The sequence below is a fragment of the Corvus moneduloides genome, chromosome 29, assembly GCF_009650955.1.
Source record: "Corvus moneduloides isolate bCorMon1 chromosome 29, bCorMon1.pri, whole genome shotgun sequence".
NCBI classification, from domain to species: domain Eukaryota; kingdom Metazoa; phylum Chordata; class Aves; order Passeriformes; family Corvidae; genus Corvus; species Corvus moneduloides.
Window position 1 is genome coordinate 1,939,836 of NC_045504.1, and position 20,420 is coordinate 1,960,255.

Consider the following 20,420-nt stretch of genomic DNA (forward strand, 5'->3'; position numbering starts at 1 on the left):
TTCCACCATGGGGATGCTCCAGTACTGGCACTTTTGGATACTGGGATGCTCTGGGACTGGGATGATCCCACACCGGGATGCTCCGGGACTGGGATGTTCTGGGACCGGGATGCTCCGGGACCGGGATGATCCCACACCGGGATGCTCCGGTACCGGAATGTTCCACCCTGGAGATGCTCTGACACCGGGAATGCTCCGACACCGGGAACGATCCCACACTGGGAACGATCTGATACGGGAATGATCCCACACCGGGAACGATCCCACAGCGGGAACGATCCCACAGCGGGAACGATCCCACACTGGGAATGCTCCGACACTGGGAATGCTCCGACACCGGGAATGATCCGATACAGGAACGATCCCACACCGGGAATGATCCCACACCGGGAACGATCCCACACCGGGAACGATCCCACACTGGGAATGATCCGACACTGGGAATGCTCCGACACTGGGAATGCTCCGACACCGGGAATGATCCGATACAGGAACGATCCCACACTGGGAATGATCCCACACCGGGAACGATCCCACACTGGGAATGATCCGACACTGGGAATGCTCCGACACCGGGAACGATCTGATACGGGAACGATCCCACACCGGGAACGATCTGATACGGGAATGATCCCACACCGGGAATGCTCCGACACCGGGAACGATCCCACACTGGGAACGATCCCACACTGGGAATGCTCCGACACCGGGAATGATCCGATACAGGAACGATCTGATACAGGAACGATCCCACACCGGGAACGATCCCACACTGGGAATGATCTGATACAGGAACGATCCCACACCGGGAATGCTCCGACACCGGGAATGCTCCAGGACTGGAATGATCCCACTCCGGGACCCTTCAGTACCGGGATGTCCCGACCCCGGGATGTCCCGACCCCGGGATGTCCCCTCAGGAGCCGGACGGACACGGAGCGGCCGATGATGGGAATTCCCGGGAATTCCCAACCAGCCAAACCCGGGGGACAGCGGGGACACGGACACGGACACGGGACAGAGACACGGACACGGGACAGGGAGACGGACAGAGACACGGACACGGACACGGGACACGGACACGGGACAGAGACACGGACACGGGACAGAGACACGGACACGGGACAGAGACACGGACACGGACACGGGACACGGACACGGACAGAAACACGGACACGGACACGGGACACGGACACGGGACAGAAACACGGACACGGACACGGACACGGACAGAGACACGGACACGGGACACGGACACGGGACAGGGACACGGACACGGGACAGGGAGACGGGACAGAGACACGGACACGGACACGGACAGAGATACGGACACGGACACGGACACGGGACAGAGACACGGACACGGGACACGGACACGGACAGAGACACGGACACGGAACACGGACAGAAACACGGACACGGACACGGGACACGGACACGGACAGAAACACGGACACGGACAGAGACACGAACACGGGACACGGACAGAAACACGGACACGGACACGGACACGGACACGGACAGAGACACGGACACGGACACGGGACACGGACACGGGACAGGGACACGGACACGGACACGGACACGGGACAGGGACACGGACACGGGACAGAGACACGGACACGGACACGGGACACGGACACGGGACAGAGACACGGACACGGGACAGGGACACGGACACGGACACGGGACAGAGACACGGACACGGGACAGAAACACGGACACGGGCACGGCTCCGGCTCTGCCGGGCCCCAAATCCCAAATAATCCCAAATAATCCCAAATAATCCCAAATCCGGGGGGGCACCGGCCCCCAGCAGCCAAACCGGGGCCAGCGCGGAGCCCCCAAACCAGTGCCCCCAGTGCCCCCAAACTGGTGCCCCCAGTGCCCCCAAACTGGTGCCCCCAGACACCCCCAAACTGGTGCCCCCAGTGCCCCCAAACCAGTGCCCCCAGTGACTCCAAACTGGTGCCCCCAGTGCCCCCAGACACCCCCAAACTGGTGCCCCCAGTGCCCCCAAACCGGTGCCCCCAGTGCCCCCAGACACCCCCAAACTGGTGCCTCCAGTGCCCCCAAACTGGTGCCCCCAGTGCCCCCAGACACCCCCAAACTGGTGCCCCCAGTGCCCCCAAACCGGTGCCCCCAGTGCCCCCAGACACCCCCAAACTGGTGCCCCCAGTGCCCCCAAACCGGTGCCCCCAGTGCCCCCAGACACCCCCGAACTGGTGCCCCCAGTGCCCCCAAACCGGTGCCCCCAGTGCCCCCAGACACCCCCAAACTGGTGCCCCCAGTGCCCCCAAACCGGTGCCCCCAGTGCCCCCAGACACCCCCAAACTGGTGCCCCCAGTGCCCCCAAACCGGTGTCCCCAGTGCCCCCAAACTGGGCCAGTGCCCCCCCCCCAAATTGGTGCCCCCAACACCCCCAAACTGGGTTGGTTCTCCCCCAAACTGGGTCGGGTCCCCCCCCCCCCCCCCAAACCAGTGCCCCCAGCACCCCCAAACTGGGTCCCCCTCCCCCCCCCCAGTGAGGTCAGTGCCACTCCAGACCCCCAAACTGGGCCAGTTCCAGCCCAGCACCCCCAAACTGGTGCCCTCAGCCCCCCCCAGACTGGGTCAGGGTCCCCCCAAACTGGTTCAGTGCCCCCTCCAGAACCCCAAACTGGGCCAGTTCTACCCCAGCACCCCCAAACTGGTGCCCTCAGCCCCCCCCAGACTGGGTCAGGGTCCCCCCAAACTGGGTCAGGGCCCGCTCCAACCCCCCCAAACTGGGTCAGGGCCCCCCAAACTGGTTCAGTGCCCCCTCCAGCCCCCCCCAAACTGGGTCAGGGTCCCCCAAACTGGTTCAGTGCCCCCTCCAGAACCCCAAACTGGGCCAGTTCTACCCCAGCACCCCCAAACTGGTGCCCTCAGCCCCCCCCAGACTGGGTCAGGGCCCCCCAAACTGGGTCAGGGCCCCCCCAAACTGGTTCAGATCCCCCCCAAACTGGTTCAGTGCCCCCTCCAGCCCCCCCCAAACTGGGTCAGGGTCCCCTCAGCCCCCCCAAACTGGGTCAGGGTCCCCCCAAACTGGTTCAGATCCCCCCCAAACTGGGTCAGTGCCCCCTCCAGCCCCCCCCAAACTGGGTCAGGGTCCCCTCAGCCCCCCCAAACTGGGTCAGGGTCCCCCCAAACTGGTTCAGATCCCCCCCAAACTGGGTCAGTGCCCCCTCCAGCCCCCCCCAAACTGGGTCAGGGTCCCCCCAAACTGGTTCAGATCCCCCCCAAACTGGGTCAGTGCCCCCTCCAGCCCCCCCCAAACTGGGCTGCTGCCCTCCAAACCAGTGCCCCCAGCCCCCCCCCCAAACTGGTTCAGCCCCCCCCCATCTCCCCCCCGCCGCCCCCGCTGTACATAAGGGGGGGGGAGGGGCCCCCTCGGTGTCCCCCCCATTTTGGGGGGGTTCGGGACCTGCTGGGTTGATTTTGGGGGGGGGTGGGGGTGGGGGGGGTGTCTGAGGGGTGGGGGAGGGGCGCTGGGCCCCCCCGGGCTCGAGGCTTTATTTATTTGCTATTTATTGCGGTTCCTTTCCCAATTTCTTTAATTATTTTTTTTTTCCTCTTTTATTTTATTTTTGGGTTTTTTTCTGTCGAAATCAATAAATTAAAAAAAAAAAAAAAAACCAAACCAAAACCGCCCCAAAATCCTTAAAAAAACACCAAAACCACCCCAAAAATCCTTAACCCAAAAACCACCCCAAAACCCTTAAAAAAAACCCCAAAAAACACCCCAAAAATCCTTAAAAAAACCCCAAAAAAACCCCAAAAATCCTTAAAAAAACCCCAAAACCCACCCCAAAAATCCTTAAAAAAAACCCCAAAAACCACCCCAAAAATTCTTAAAAAATAAAAACCCAAAAACCACCCCAAAAAATCCTTAAAAAACCCCAAAACCACCCCAAAAATCCTTTAAAAAAACCAAAACCACCCCAAAAAATCCTTAAAAAACCCCAAAACCACCCCAAAAATCCTTTAAAAACCCCAAAACCCACCCCAAAAATCCTTAAAAAAAACCACCAAAAAACACCCCAAAAATCCTTTAAAAAAACCCCAAAAACCAAAACTTGGGAGAAATCCAAAGCTGGTTTCGAATTTCCGGATTTTTGGGAAATCCGGGAGCAGCCGGAAGTGGGAAACCGGGAAAAGGAGGGGCCAAAAGGGGATTTTCTTTCTTTCTTTCTTTCTTTCTTTCGGATCGATTTTTTTTCCCTTTTTCCAGGCATTTTGGGGAAAAAAAAAAATCCACGGAGAGACTTCGGCTCTCTCCGATTCTTTGGAATGTGTTGGGTTTAATTCCGGGATGAAAATCGGGATTTTTCCCGGGATTTTTCCCGGGATTTCCCCGGGATTTTCCTCAATTTGAGGGGGTTTTATTAAGGCGGGGTTTGGGGGAGATTCCAAACCTTTCCCAGTTTTTTCTCATTCCCGGTTTTTTTTTTTTTTCCACGGCTCGAGGCTCCCGGGGACAACGGAAATCCAATTAATTGCCAGCATCCAATTAACGGGATTCATTCCCGGCTCCCAGAGGGGAGGATTTGGGAATTTCCCGGCTCCAAAGGAAAACCCCGGCCCTAAATGGGGAATTTTTTTGGGAAAATCCCACTTTGGAGCAATTCCCACTCATTCCAGAGGTCGGGAATGGGGCCAGGATGCCCCTCCCGGGTTTTTGCTTCCAAATCTTCCCAAATCCACCCCAAATCCCGGAGGAAGCGGCTCCCGGCCAGCCCAAAAATAGGGAAAAGCGGTTTTTTCAGGGATTTTTCCCCTCTGGAAGTTCCTCAGCCTCTGGATCCATGGAAAAATCCCCCTAAAATCAGGGAAAATCGGCTTTTCCAGGGGATTTTTCCCGTCTGGGAACTGCCTGGACACCAAATCCATGGGGAAATCCTGGGAAAATCCCCCTAAAATCAGGGAAAATCGGCTTTTCCAGGGGATTTTTCCTCTCTTGGAACTTCCCAGCCACTGGATCCTGGAAAAATCCTGCTGGAAACCAAGGAAAAACGGCTTTTCCAGGTTGTTTTTGAGGAAAACCACGGAAATATCTGCTCCAAAATAGGGAAAATCGGCTTTTCCAGGGGATTTTTCCTTCTGGGAACTGCTTGAACACCAAATCCATGGGGAAATCCTTGGAAAATCCCCCTAAAATCAGGGAAAATCGGCTTTTCCAGGGGATTTTTCCCGTCTGGGAACTGCCTGGACACCAAATCCATGGGGAAATCCTGGGAAAATCCCACTAAAATCAGGGAAAATCGGCTTTTCCAGGGGATTTTCCCTCTCTTGGAGCTTCCCAGCCACTGGATCCTGGAAAAATCCTGCTGGAAACCAAGGAAAAACGGCTTTTCCAGGTTGTTTTTGAGGAAAACCACGGAAATATCTGCTCCAAAATAGGGAAAATCGGCTTTTCCAGGGGATTTTCCCCTCTGGAAGTTCCTCAGCCTCTGGATCCATGGAAAAATCCCCCTGAAATCAGGGAAAATCGGCTTTTCCAGGGGATTTTTCCTCCCAGCAGCTGCTCCTGCCTCGGGATCTGCGATCCTGGAATCGCCCGGATCCCATCCCAAGGATCCAGACACCCCCAAATCCTTGGGAAAACACCCAAAACTCCCCCAAAAAAGTAGGAATACAAATCCAAGAGCGGGATCTTTGTGCCAGGGGAGGAATTTCCTTGGAATTTTACTCCTTTGGGATTTTTTTTCCCGGTTCTTTTGGTTTTCCTCTCCTGAAAAAAAAAAAAAAAAAGCCGGACTCCCTTGAAAAAGTGGGATTTTAATGGAATTATTCCCATGGATACCCAGGCAGGAATGAAACATTCCCAGGTTTGGGGTTTTTTCCTGGCTTTTTTTCCCCATTTTTCCCCCATTTCCAACCCGGCAGAAAAAAATCCAAATTTTTTAAAAATTCCAGCTGTAAAAAAAAAAACAAAAAAAAACCCAAAAAACCCCCCAAAAATCAAATCCCAAAATTCCCAAGCTGGAGCTGGATCCCAGCAGGAAAAAGGAGCCTCCTCAGGTGGCTTTTCCCAGGTTTTTTTTTCCCCTCTGGAATTCCATTCCCAACCTCTTTGGGATTCCTGGAATTCCCAGGGTTGGGAATGGCCTCAAAATCCCTCTCGGGTTTGGGATTTTCCAGGAAAAATTCCATGGGAAAGGGCTGGAATTGCCATCCCTGGAATGCCCCAAAATTAGGGATGAGGTTTAGGGGTGGTTTTGGAAGTCCCAGGGTCCGTTTTCCCACCTCAAAAATTCCCAGATTTCGGTAAAAACCAGGATTTGGAGCCGCAGCCTCCACCCGGAACTCCGGAATTCCCTGAAATCGCCGTTCTTTTGGGAGCATTCCCGAGGTTTTGGAGGATCCCCGAAGCGCAAGGTTTAGGGGTGACCTTGGAATTCCCGAGTTCCATCCCAAAGGGGCTTTTCCCACCTCAAAAATTCCACGATTTCGGTAAAAAAAGAACCCCTCCCCCCCAAAAAAATCAGGATTCAGAAACCGGAATTCCCCGAATTTGGGAGAATTCCCGAAGAAACACACAGAGCTCTGAAAGGGTTGATCTTTATTCCCAAAAATCCGTCGGATTCGCCATTCCAGAGGGGGGGGAAAAAAAAGGGATGGGATTAAAAAAAGCAGGGACGGGACGAGGTGGGAGCAGCTCCAGGAGATCACTCGAAACCGCTGGAAAAAGGGGGAAAAAAAACGGGAAAAAGGGGAATTAGAGAGGCAGGAAAATCAGCTGGATCCAACCTGGAATTCCCAATCCCGGGTTTTTCCAGGTGGGAATTACCTGACCAGGTGGGCGATGTCCCAGTTGGCTTCCAGGGTCAGGGGTCCCTCGAGCTCCACGCCCTTCTCCGTCACCACGGCGACCTCGTACTGCGGGAAAAATCCCGGAATTCCCTCAATCCCGGCGGCCGGGATTCCCTGGAATCCCTCTGGAATTCCGTGGGGGATGGGCTTTGTCATGGGGTGTGGGGTTTAATGGGATTGGGAGGGGGGAAAATTCCTGGGAAAACGTCGGGGAGCGCCAAAAAAAAAAAAAAAGAAATCCCGGGAATTCCAAGGGGGGAAAAGGTTGGAAGTTCCCTAAAATTGGATCATTTGGACTCAAAAAAATCTGGAATTCCAGAGATTCTCCAGATGCAGGAATGGGGACAAATATCCCGAGGAAAAACCCCAAACTGGGGTCACTGGGAGTGAAAAAATCCCAGGAATTCCGGAGGGAAAAGGTTGGAAGTTGCGGCTGCAGGGATGGGAGGATTTTCCTGGGAAAACCTCGGGAATTGGGGTCACTGGGATTCAAAGCAAAGCGGGATTTTGGGATGGATCCCGTGGGTTTTGGGATGCGTTTGGGATCAATCCCATGGGTTTGGGATGGATTTGGAATGGATTCCCAGGGTTTTGGGATGGGTTTGGGATGGATCCCGTGGGTTTTCAGGTGGATTCCCAGGATTTGGGATGGATTTGGGATGGATCCCATGGGTTTGGGATGGGTTTGGGATGGATCCCATGGGTTTGGGATGGATCCCATGGATTGGGGTGGGTTTGGGATGGGTTTGGGATGGATTAGGGATGGTTTGGGATGGATCCCATGGATTTGGGATGGATTCCCAGGGTTTGGGATGGGTTTGGGGTGGGTTTGGGATGGATCCCATGGATTTGGGATGGGTTTGGGATGGGTTTGGGATGGGTTTGGGATGGGTTTGGGATGGGTCCCATGGATTTGGGATGGGTTTGGGATGGGTTTGGGATGGATCCCATGGGTTTGGGATGGATTTGGGATGGATTCCCAGGGTTTGGGATGGGTTTGGGGTGGGTTTGGGATGGGTTTGGGATGGATTTGGGATGGGTTCCCAGGATTTGGGATGGATCCCATGGATTTGGGATGGATTGGGATGGATTTGGGATGGATTTGGGATGGATCCCATGGATTTGGGATGGGTTCCCAGGATTTGGGATGGATTTGGGATGGGTTTGGGATGGGTTTGGGATGGATTTGGGATGGGTTTGGGATGGATCCCATGGATTTGGGATGGATTTGGGATGGGTTTGGGATGGATCCCATGGATTTGGGATGGATTTGGGATGGATTAGGGATGGTTTGGGATGGATTTGGGATGGGTTTGGGATGGATCCCATGGATTGGGGTGGGTTTGGGATGGGTTTGGGATGGATCCCATGGATTGGGATGGGTTTGGGATGGTTTGGGATGGATTTGGGATGGTTTGGGATGGATTTGGGATGGGTTTGGGATGGATTTGGGATGGATTTGGGATGGTTTGGGATGGATTTGGGATGGGTTTGGATGGATTAGGGATGGTTTGGGATGGATTTGGGATGGATTTGGGATGGGTTTGGGATGGTTTGGGATGGATTTGGGACACTGACCCTGTTGAAGGAACGCGCATCCCGGTAGTAGAGCACCCTGAGGCAGCGCTCCAGCAGCTCCCGGGGTTTGGGATGGATCCCATGGATTGGGATGGGTTTGGGATGGATTTGGGATGGATTTGGGATGGGTTTGGGATGGATTTGGGATGGGTTTGGGATGGATTTGGGATGGTTTGGGATGGTTTGGGATGGATTTGGGACACTGACCCTGTTGAAGGAACGCGCATCCCGGTAGTAGAGCACCCTGAGGCAGCGCTCCAGCAGCTCCCGGGCCTCCTCCCGCGTCGGGATCCGGTCACGCTCCAGAGCCGCCCGCAGCAACGGCTGCACCGGGAACGGGAATGGGAACGGGATCAGGAATGGGAATGGGATTGGGAATGGGAATGGGATTGGGAATGGGAACGGGAATGGGAATGGGATTGGGAATGGGATTGGGATTGGGAAAGGGAATGGGATTGGGAATGGGAACAGGAATGGGAACGGGATTGGGAATGGGAATGGGAACGGGAATGGGAATGGGAATGGGAACGGGATCAGGAATGGGAATGGGAATGGGATTGGGAATGGGAACGGGAATGGGATTGGGAATGGGATTGGGAAAGGGAATGGGAACAGGAACGGAAATGGGATTGGGAATGGGAACAGGAATGGGAACGGGATTGGGAATGGGAATGGGATCGGGAACGGGAACGGGAATGGGAATGGGATTGGGAACGGGATTGGGAACGGGAACGGGAACGGGAACAGGAATGGGAACGGGATTGGGAATGGGATTGGGAACGGGATTGGGAATGGGGATGGGATCGGGAATGGGGATGGGATCAGGATTGGGATCAGGAACAGGATCGGGAACAGGATCAGGAACGGGAACAGGAATGGGAACAGGATCGGGATCAGGATCAGGATTGGGATGGGGAATGGGATCAGGAACGGGATCAGGATCGGGATTGGGAACAGGATCGGGATCAGGATCGGGAACAGGAATGGGAACAGGATCGGGAATGGGATTGGGAATGGGAACGGAAACAGGATTGGGATCAGGAACAGGAATGGGAACAGGATCAGGATCGGGATCGGGAATGGGGAACGGGAACAGGAATGGGATCGGGATCAGGATCGGGAATGGGAACAGGAATGGGATCAGGATCGGGAACGGGAATGGGATCGGGAACGGGAATGGGATCAGGATTGGGATCGGGAACGGGAACAGGAATGGGATCAGGAACAGGAATGAGATCAGGATCGGGAATGGGATCGGGATCAGGATCGGGAATGGGAACAGGAATGGGATCAGGATCGGGATCGGGAATGGGATCGGGAACAGGAATGGGATCAGGATCAGGATCGGGATCGGGAATGGGATCGGGAACGGGAATGGGATCAGGATTGGGATCGGGAATGGGATGGGGAACGGGAATGGGATCGGGATCGGGAACGAAGGAAGGCGTGAACGGAGTCATTAATTAACGAATTAACGAATTCCATTGGGATGAAGCAGTCATTAACTGAAGGGAGGAGAAAGGGAGGGGAACTGACTGAAGAACCAGCGGGGAGGAACGGAGTGAGAAATGAAATGAAGTGAAATGAAATAAAATAAAATTAAATTCAATTGAAATAAAATAAAAGAAAGTGAAATAAAGGGAAATAAAAGAAAAAGAAATAAAATGAAATGTAATAAAATAAACCCAAATAAAATGAAATAAAATGAAAAAAAAATAAAATAAAGTTAAACAAAATAAAATAAAAAAAATTAAATAAAACAAAATAAAATAGAATTAAATAAAATAAAACAAAATGAAATTAAATTAAACAAAATAAAATAATTAAATAAAAAAAACCAAAATGAAATTAAGAATTTAAATAAAATAAAATAAAATTAAGTAAAATAAAGCAAAACTAAATTAAATTTAAAAATTAAATTAGAGAAATTAAAATAAAACTAAAATAAAGCAAAATTAAATTTAAAAATTAAATAAAAGAAATAAAATAAAATAAAACAAAAATTATGTTAAATGAAAAAAAACCTTAAAAAATTAAATAAAACAAAATAAAATAAAATAAAACAAAATGAAATTAAATTTTTAAAAAATTAAATAGAACAAAACAAATAAAATAAACCAAAATAAAAGAATTAAACAAAATAAAATAAAACAAAATTAAATTAAATTAAATTTTTAAAAAATTAAATAAACCAAACCAAACCAAAACAATAAAATAAAATAAAATGAAACAAAATAAAATGAAATAAAATTAAATAAAATTAAAGAATTAAACAAAATAAAATAAAACAAAATTAAATTAAATTTTAAAAAATTAAATAAAACAAAACAAAACAATAAAATAAAATAAAATGAAACAAAATAAAATAAAACACAATGAAATAAAACAAAATAAAATTAATTAAACAAAATAAAATAAAATAAACCAAAATTAAATTAAATTTTAAAAAAATTAAATAAAACAAAAAAAAATAAAACAAAATAAAATTAAAGAATTAAACAAAATAAAACAAAATTAAATTAAATTTTAAAAAATTAAATAAAACAAAAAAAAAAATAAAATAAAATGAAACAAAATGAAATAAAATGAAACAAAATTAAATTAAAGAATTAAACAAAATAAAATAAAACAAAATTAAATTAAATTTAAAAAATAAATAAAACAAAAAAAATAAAACAAAATAAAATAAAATAAAATTAAAGAATTAAACAAAATAAAATAAAACCAAATTAAATTTAAAAAAAGAAAATAAACCAAAATAAAACAAAATGAAACTAAATTAAATTAAATTAAAAAAAATAAAATAAACCAAAACAAAACAAAATAAAATAAACCAAAATCAAATTAAATTTAAAAAAAAGAAAAACAAAATAAAAGATATTAAAATAAAATAAACCACGATTAAATGAAATTTTAAAAAAATAAAATAAAATAAACCAAAACTAAATGAAATTTAAAAAAATAAAATAAACCAAAATTAAATTAAATTAAATTCAAAATAATAAAATAAAACAAAACCAAAGAAACCAAAACTAAATGAAATTTAAGGAAAGGAAATTTAAGGAAAGGAAAGGAAAGGAAAGGAAAGGAAAGGAAATTTAAGGAAAGGAAAGGAAAGGAAAGGAAAGGAAAGGAAATTTAAGGAAAGGAAATTTAAGGAAAGGAAATTTAAGGAAAGGAAAGGAAATTTAAGGAAAGGAAAGGAAATTTAAGGAAAGGAAATTTAAGGAAAGGAAATTTAAGGAAAGGAAATTTAAGGAAAGGAAAGGAAAGGAAAGGAAATTTAAGGAAATTTAAGGAAAGGAAATTTAAGGAAATTTAAGGAAAGGAAATTTAAGGAAAGGAAAGGAAATTTAAGGAAAGGAAAGGAAAGGAAAGGAAAGGAAAGGAAAGGAAAGGAAAGGAAAGGAAAGGAAAGGAAAGGAAAGGAAAGGAAAGGAAAGGAAAGGAAAGGAAAGGAAATTTAAGGAAAGGAAAGGAAATTTAAGGAAAGGAAATTTAAGGAAAGGAAATTTAAGGAAAGGAAAGGAAAGGAAAGGAAAGGAAAGGAAATTTAAGGAAAGGAAAGGAAATTTAAGGAAAGGAAAGGAAATTTAAGGAAAGGAAATTTAAGGAAAGGAAATTTAAGGAAAGGAAAGGAAATTTAAGGAAAGGAAATTTAAGGAAAGGAAATTTAAGGAAAGGAAATTTAAGGAAAGGAAATTTAAGGAAAGGAAATTTAAGGAAAGGAAATTTAAGGAAATTTAAGGAAATTTAAGGAAAGGAAATTTAAGGAAATTTAAGGAAAGGAAAGGAAAGGAAATTTAAGGAAATTTAAGGAAATTTAAGGAAATTTAAGGAAAGGAAATTTAAGGAAAGGAAATTTAAGGAAAGGAAAGGAAAGGAAATTTAAGGAAAGGAAAGGAAAGGAAATTTAAGGAAAGGAAATTTAAGGAAAGGAAAGGAAAGGAAAGGAAAGGAAAGGAAATTTAAGGAAAGGAAAGGAAAGGAAAGGAAAGGAAAGGAAAGGAAAGGAAATTAAAGGAAAGGAAAGGAAAGGAAAGGAAAGGAAAGGAAAGGAAAGGAAAGGAAAGGAAAGGAAAGGAAAGGAAAGGAAAGGAAAGGAAAGGAAAGGAAAGGAAAGGAAAGGAAAGGAAAGGAAAGGAAAGGAAAGGAAAGGAAAGGAAAGGAAAGGAAAGGAAAGGAAAGGAAAGGAAAGGAAAGGAAAGGAAAGGAAAGGAAAGGAAAGGAAAGGAAAGGAAAGGAAAGGAAAGGAAAGGAAAGGAAAGGAAAGGAAAGGAAAGGAAAGGAAAGGAAAGGAAAGGAAAGGAAAGGAAAGGAAAGGAAAGGAAAGGAAAGGAAAGGAAAGGAAAGGAAAGGAAAGGAAAGGAAAGGAAAGGAAAGGAAAGGAAAGGAAAGGAAAGGAAAGGAAAGGAAAGGAAAGGAAAGGAAAGGAAAGGAAAGGAAAGGAAAGGAAAGGAAAGGAAAGGAAAGGAAAGGAAAGGAAAGGAAAGGAAAGGAAAGGAAAGGAAAGGAAAGGAAAGGAAAGGAAAGGAAAGGAAAGGAAAGGAGCCAAAGCAGAGGGAGCCGGGCAGGGCCGGGGCCGCGGGGGGGCGCTGTACCTGCGCCAGGTAGGCCCCGAAGCCGGTGGCGAGCGAGGGCGCCTCGAAGGCGACGCCCAGCATGTCCACGTAGCCCAGGAAACTGAGGGCACAGAGAGGGCAGTGAGCTGGGAGGCACTGGGAATCGCCCGGGGGGCACTGGGAGGGACTGGGAATCACTGGGATGGACTGGGAACCAGCCCGGGGGGCACTGGGAGGGACGGGGAACCAGCCCGGGGGGCACTGGGAGGGACTGGGAATCACTGGGATGGACTGGGAACCAGCCCGGGGGGCACTGGGAGGGACGGGGAACCAGCCCGGGGGGCACTGGGAGGGACTGGGAATCACTGGGATGGACTGGGAACCAGCCCGGGATGGACTGGGAATCACCCCGGGAATCACTGGGATGGACTGGGAACCAGCCCGGGAGTCACTGGGGATGGACTGGGAATCACCCGGGATGGACTGGGAATCACCCTGGGAATCACTGGGAGGGACTGGGAATCACCCTGGGAATCACTGGGATGGACTGGGAACCAGCCCAGGAATCACTGGGATGGACTGGGAATCACTGGGATGGACTGGGAACCAGCCCGGGAATCACTGGGATGGATTGGGAATCACTGGGGATGGACTGGGAACCAGCCCGGAATCACTGGGATGGACTGGGAATCACTGGGGATGGACTGGGAATCACTGGGATGGACTGGGAGGGACTGGGAATCACTGGGATGGACTGGGAACCAGCCCGGGAATCACTGGGATGGACTGGGAATCACCCTGGGAATCACTGGGATGGACTGGGAACCAGCCCGGGAATCACTGGGATGGACTGGGAATCACTGGGGATGGACTGGGAATCAGCCCGGGATGGACTGGGAGGGACTGGGAATCACCCTGGGAATCACTGGGATGGACTAGGAACCACTGGGGATGGACTGGGAATCACCCAGGATGAACTGGGAATCAGCCCGGGAATCACTGGGAGGGACTGGGAATCACCCTGGGAATCACTGGGATGGACTGGGAACCACTGGGATGGACTGGGAATCACCCCGGGGATCACTGGGATGGACTGGGAATCACCCCGGGGATGGACTGGGAATCACCCCGGGGATCACTGGGATGGACTGGGAATCACTGGGGATGGACTGGGAATCACCCTGGGAATAACTGGGATGGACTGGGAATGAGCCCGGGAGGGACTGGGAATCACTGGGGATGGACTGGGAATCACTGGGATGGACTGGGAGTGAGCCGGGATGGACTGGGAATCACCCCGGGAATCACTGGGATGGACTGGGAATCACTGGGAGGGACTGGGAATCACCCCGGGAATCACCCCAGGAATCACAGGGATGGACTGGGAATCCCCGGGATGGACCGGGAATCACTGGGATGGACTGGGAATCACCCAGGATGGACCGGGAATCACTGGGATGGACTGGGAATCACCCAGGATGGACTGGGGATCACTGGGATGGAGGAGGAACCACCCTGGGAAGGAGAAGGAATTTCCCTGGGAAAGGAGGAGGAACCACCCAGGGAAAAAAGAGCAGGAATTGCCCTGGGAAGGAGCAGGAATTGCCCTGGGAAGGAGCAGGAATTGCCCTGGGAAGGAGCAGGAATTCCCTGGGAAGGAGGAGAATCCCCTGGGAAGGAGCAGGAATCCCCTGGGAAGGAGCAGAATGCCCTGGGAAGGAGCAGAATCCCCTGGGAAGGAGCAGAATGCCCTGGGAAGGAGCAGAATCCCCTGGGAAGGAGCAGGAATTGCCCTGGGAAGGAGCAGAATCCCCTGGGAAGGAGCAGGAATTGCCCTGGGAAGGAGCAGGAATTGCCCTGGGAAGGAGGAGGAATCCCCTGGGAAGGAGCAGAATCCCCTGGGAAGGAGCAGGAATTGCCCTGGGAAGGAGCAGGAATTGCCCTGGGAAGGAGCAGGAATCCCCTGGGAAGGAGCAGGAATTGCCCTGGGAAGGAGCAGGAATTCCCTGGGAAGGAGCAGGAATTGCCCTGGGAAGGAGCAGAATCCCCTGGGAAGGAGCAGGAATTCCCTGGGAAGGAGCAGGAATCCCCTGGGAAGGAGCAGGAATTCCCTGGGAAGGAGCAGGAATCCCCTGGGAAGGAGCAGGAATTGCCCTGGGAAGGAGCAGGAATTGCCCTGGGAAGGAGGAGGAATCCCCTGGGAAGGAGCAGGAATCCCCTGGGAAGGAGCAGGAATTGCCCTGGGAAGGAGCAGGAATCCCCTGGGAAGGAGCAGGAATTGCCCTGGGAAGGAGCAGGAATCCCCTGGGAAGGAGCAGGAATTGCCCTGGGAAGGAGCAGGAATTGCCCTGGGAAGGAGGAGGAATCCCCTGGGAAGGAGGAGGAATCCCCTGGGAAGGAGCAGGAATTGCCCTGGGAAGGAGCAGGAATTGCCCTGGGAAGGAGCAGGAATGCCCCAGGAAGGAGGAGAATCCCCTGGGAAGGAGCAGGAATTGCCCTGGGAAGGAGCAGGAATTGCCCTGGGAAGGAGCAGGAATGCCCCAGGAAGGAGGAGAATCCCCTGGGAAGGAGCAGGAATTGCCTGGGAAGGAGCAGAATCCCCTGGGAAGGAGCAGGAATTGCCCTGGGAAGGAGCAGAATCCCCTGGGAAGGAGCAGGAATTGCCCTGGGAAGGAGCAGGAATTTCCCTGGGAAGGAGCAGGAATCCCCTGGGAAGGAGCAGAATCCCCTGGGAAGGAGCAGAATGCCCTGGGAAGGAGCAGGAATTGCCCTGGGAAGGAGCAGAATGCCCTGGGAAGGAGCAGGAATTCCCGGAGCCGGGAATGCTGACCTCTCCCCGCCGTAGACGCCGGCGATGAGCACGGTATTCCAGAGGGGATTGATCTTGGAGCGCCGGTTGTACAGGACCCGCGTGAGCCACGAGTGCAGAGCCCGCGGGCTGTAGCTGTGCCCGTCCCCCAGCAGCTCCTCGTCGATCCTGAAATTCCATGGAATTCCGGCCTTGGAGGCATGGAATTCCGGCCTTGGAGGCAGGGCTTGGCCAGGGTTGGAGCGGTGCAAAAAAAAATTAAAAAAAAAAAAAAAAAAAAAAAAACAAAAAAAAAAACGGGGATTTGGGCTCAAATCGGGGGTGGGAAATGGAGGAATTCCTGGGGATGGAAGGCTGGGAAATCCCGGGAATTCAGGGATTGGGGCTTAAGGAATTGCAAGGAATTTGGGGATTTGGGGCTCAAGGAATTCCAAGCAATTCAGGGATTTGGAGCTCAAGGAATTCAGGGATTTGGAATGCTGGGAAATTCAGGGAGGGATTGGCAGTCAAGGAACTCCAAGGAATTCGGGGATTTGGGGCTGAAGGAATTCGGGGATTTGGGGCTGAAAGAATTGAGGGATTGGGGCAGAAGGAATTCAGGGATTTGGAGCTCAGGAATTCAGGGACTTGGAGCTCAAGGAATTCCAAGGAATTCGGGGATTTGGAGCTCAAGGAATTCAGGGGTTTGGAGCTCAAGGAATTCAGGGATTGGGGCTGAAGGAATTCAAGGATGGAACGCTGGGAAATTCGGGGGTTGGTGGTCAAGGAATTCCAAGGAATTTGGGGATTTGGGCTGAAGGAATTCAGGGATTGGGGCTGAAGGAATTCAGGGATTTGGAGCTCAGGAATTCAGGGATTTGGAACGCTGGGAAATTCAGGGATTGGCAGTCAAGGAATTCCAAGGAATTCGGGGATTTGGGGCAGAAGGAATTCAGGGATTTGCAGCTCGAGGAATTCAGGGATTGGGGCTCAAGGAATTCAGGGACTGGAGCTGAAGGAATTCAGGGATTTGGAGCTCAAGGAATTCAGGGATTGGAGCTCAAGGAATTCAGGGATTGGGGCTGAAGGAATTCAGGAATTTGGGGCTGAAGGAATTCAGGAATTTGGGGCTGAAGGAATTCAGGGACTGGGGCTGAAGGAATTCAGGGATTTGCGGCTCAAGGAATTCAGGGATTGGGGCTCAAGGAATTCCAAGGAATTCAGGGACTTGGAGCTCAAGGAATTCAGGGATGGAACGCTGGGAAATTCGGGGGTTGGTGGTCAAGGAATTCCAAGGAATTCGGGGATTTGGGGCTGAAGGAATTCAGGGATTTGCGGCTCAAGGAATTTGGGGATTGGGGCTGAAGGAATTCAGGGATTGGGGCTGAAGGAATTCAGGGATTGGGGCTGGAGGAATTCAGGGATTTGGGGCTCGAGGAATTCAGGGATTTGGGGCTCAAGAAACACCAAGGAACTCAGGGACGGAACCCGCTGAAATTCGGGGGTTCGCGCTCAACGCCCGGAATCCATCGCGGATTTTGGGATGGAGAATTCCTGGGAATCTTACACCATCTGCTCCAGGAGCTGCCGCAGGTGCTGGAAGTCGGCCAGATCCCCGGAAGCTCCCAAAACCGTGGAATCGTTGACCTTGAGGAGCCGGGAGATCCCCCGGAAGCGCGCCAGGGATCCGTAGGATCCCACCGTGTCCGCGGCCAGGATCACCCCGCCGGAGAACTTCAGCCCCAGCACCGACGTCCCCGTCACCATCGGGCTCCTGCCACGGGGGACATTCCCAGTTTAACCCCAGTCGGAGCCCAGTTTGGCTCCCAGTTCGAACATTCCACGCCCCTGGAGTGTCCCCGGCATTCCCGGATTTTCTCCTCCTTCTGTTTCCCCCCCCCTTCCCAAATCCCCCTTGGATCCCTAAACCCCCTCCCCATCTCCCCAGTTCCCCCCAGTTCTGCTCCCAGTTTGCCCAATCTCCCCAGTTCCCTCCCTCCCCCACCCCCCCAGGGACCCTCCCCAAATGCCCCCAGTCTCCCCAGTTTCCTCTCCCCCAGTCTCCCCAGTTTCCCCCCCCCTCAGCCCTCAGGGACCCTCCCAACCCCTCCCAGTCTCCCCAGTTTCCCCCCCAGTTTGCCCCTATCGCCCTCAGGGACCCTCCCAACCCCTCCCAGTCTCCCCAGTTTCCCCCCCAGTTTGCCCCTATCGCCCTCAGGGACCCTCCCAACCCCTCCCAGTCTCCCCAGTTTCCCCCCCAGCTTCCCTCCCAGTTTCCCCCCCCTCAGCCCTCACAGACCCTCCCAACCCCTCCCAGTCTCCCCAGTTTTCTTCCCAGTTTCCCCCCCAGCTTCCCTCCCAGTTTCCCCCCCCTCAGCGACCCTCCCAACCCCTCCCAGTCTCCCCAGTTTCCCCCCCCAGCTTACCTCCCAGTTTCCCCGCCCCCAACCCTCAGGGACCCACCCAACCCCTCCCAGTCTCCCCAGTTTTCTCCCCAGTTTTCTCCCCAGTTTCCCCCCCAGTTTCCCCCCCCTCAGCCCTCACAGACCCTCCCAACCCCTCCCAGTCTCCCCAGTTTTCTCCCCAGTTTCCCCCCCCAGTTCCCCCCCCTCAGCCCTCACAGACCCTCCCAGTCTCCCCAGTTTTCTCCCCAGTTTCCTCCCCAGTTTTCTCCCCAGTTTCCCCCCCCTCAGCCCTCACAGACCCTCCCAGTCTCCCCAGTTTTCTCCCCAGTTTCCCCCCCCAGTTTCCCCCCCCTCAGCCCTCACAGACCCTCCCAGTCTCCCCAGTTTTCTCCCCAGTTTTCTCCCCAGTTTTCTCCCCAGTTTTCTCCTCAGTTTTCTCCCCAGTTTCCCCCCCCTCAGCCCTCACGGACCCTCCCCATCCCCCCCCCCCCTCCCCTCAGCTCTCCCGCCCCCCCCTCCCCCGGCCCGCGGCCCCTCCCCCGCGCCCTCCCCGTGCCCTCACAGGGTGCGGCTGAAGGGCAGCGCGGCGGGGCCGGTGTCGGGGGCCCGGGGGATGTAGATTTGCCCCGGGGCCGGACCCCCGGCCCAGAACGGCGGCGGCGCTGCCCCGGCCTCCATCTTAGTCACGCTGCGACAGCGCATGTGCGGAGGAAACGCGGCCGCTCCCGGCCGCCGTAGGGTGTGGGCGTGGTTTGGCCGCCATCTTGAGCGTGGCGGAAATTCCTCCCCTGTGCTCGCCAAGAGCGCGGTTCCCTTCTCAAGATGGCGGCACCACCACGTGACCGCGCACAGGCGGGTGTGTGGGCGGGGCTTGGCGCGTTTGGCCACGCCCAGAGGCGGGGATTGGCCAATCAGCGGCGGGGGGCGGGGCCTGGGCGCAGGTAACAGGTTACGGTGGGAGAGGAGAGGAGCGGGCGGTCAGTGGGTGGGGGGGCAGCGGGAAATGGGTGCTGTGCCACCCCCGGCAGCGGCCTGGGGACACCGGACAGGGTCCTGTCCCTCGGGAGAGCGTCCTGGTGGCACCGGACAGGGACCTGGGGACACGGGACGGGGTCCTGGTGACATGGGAGTGGGTCCTGGTGGAACCATACAGGGTCCTGTCCCACGGGAGAGGGTGCTGGTGACACCAGACAGGGTGCTGGTGGCACCGGAGAGGGGCCTGTCCCACGGGAGAGGGTGCTGGTGGCACCGGACAGGGTCCTGGGGACACGGGATGGGGTCCTGGTGACATGGGAGGGGATCTTGGTGGCACCAGACAGGGTCCTGGTGGCACCATGCAGGGTCCTGTCCCTCGGGAGAGCGTCCTGGTGGCACTGGAGAGGGACCCGGTGACATGGGACGGGGTCCTGGTGGCACCGGACAGGGTCCTGTCCCACGGGAGAGGGTGCTGGTGGCACCGGACAGGGTCCTGGGGACACGGGACGGGGTCCTGGTGACATGGGAGGGGGACATGTCCCATGGCACAGGGTCCTGGTGACACCAGACAGAGTCCAGGTGGCATGGCAGGGTATCCTGGTGTCACCGGAGAGGGTGCTGGTGGCACAGGAGGGGGTCCAGGTGACATGGGAGGGGGTCCTGTCCCAAGGCATCGGGTCCTGGTGGCACGGGACAGGGTCCTGGTGGCACAGAGAGGGTCCTGGTGACACCAGAGAGGGTTCTGGGGACACAGAAGAGGGGCTTGGGGACACTGGAGAAGATCCTTGTGGCACAGGAGAGGGTCCTGGCGACACGGGAGGGGGTCCTGGTGACACCAGACAGGGTCCTGTCCCTCGGGAGAGGGTCCTGGTGGCACCAGAGAGGGGCCTGGGGACATGGGAGGGGTTCCTGGTGACACCAGAGAGGGTCCTGTCCCATGGGAGAGGGTGCTGGTGATACTGGAGAAGGTCCTGGTGGCACACAGAAGGTCCTGGTGGCACGGCAGAGGGTCCTGGTGGCACACAGAAGGTTCTGGTGGCACACACAGGGTCCTGGTGGCACGGCAGAGGGTCCTGTCCCACAGGAGAAGGTGCTGGTGGCACGGGAAGGGCTCCTGGTGACACGAGACGGGGTTCTGGTGACACACAACGGGGTCTTGCTGTCCCTTAACAGGGTCCTGCCCACCCTGGAGAGGGTCCTGCCCCATGGGAGGGAGTCCCCGTGTCCCTTGAGAGGGTCCTGTCCTCATGGGCAGGGGTCTTGTCCTATGGGAGAGGG

At 52.5% G+C, this 20,420-nt stretch overlaps 1 protein-coding gene across 1 annotated transcript; it reads right to left on the reverse strand.

Annotated features, from left to right (window-relative positions):
- Positions 1 to 6,566: 6,566 nt before the first annotated feature.
- On the reverse strand, positions 6,567 to 18,884 carry PSMB4 (proteasome 20S subunit beta 4). The gene is made up of 7 exons (XM_032093280.1): positions 18,730 to 18,884; positions 17,330 to 17,536; positions 15,805 to 15,951; positions 13,014 to 13,095; positions 8,620 to 8,736; positions 6,812 to 6,900; positions 6,567 to 6,702 (listed from the first exon to the last, which is right to left on the reverse strand). The coding sequence occupies exons 1-7, from the start codon at positions 18,867 to 18,869 to the stop codon at positions 6,690 to 6,692; spliced, it is 795 nt and encodes a 264-aa protein (XP_031949171.1). The 5' UTR covers positions 18,870 to 18,884; the 3' UTR covers positions 6,567 to 6,689.
- Between the last annotated feature and the right edge of the window lie 1,536 nt (positions 18,885 to 20,420).

What these genes read in the sequence shown, in the direction of transcription:
- PSMB4 (XM_032093280.1), bottom strand. Translation starts at nt 18,869, where the DNA reads ATGCGCTGTCGCAGCGTGACTAAGATGGAGGCCGGGGCAGCGCCGCCG. An exon ending in CAGCTCCTGGAGCAGATGGT is followed by an intron (nt 15,952 to 17,329) that starts GTAAGATTCCCA and finishes ATGGAATTTCAG; the next exon opens with GATCGACGAGGAGCTGCTGG. An exon ending in TCGGGGCCTACCTGGCGCAG is followed by an intron (nt 8,737 to 13,013) that starts GTACAGCGCCCC and finishes TTCCCGGTGCAG; the next exon opens with CCGTTGCTGCGGGCGGCTCT.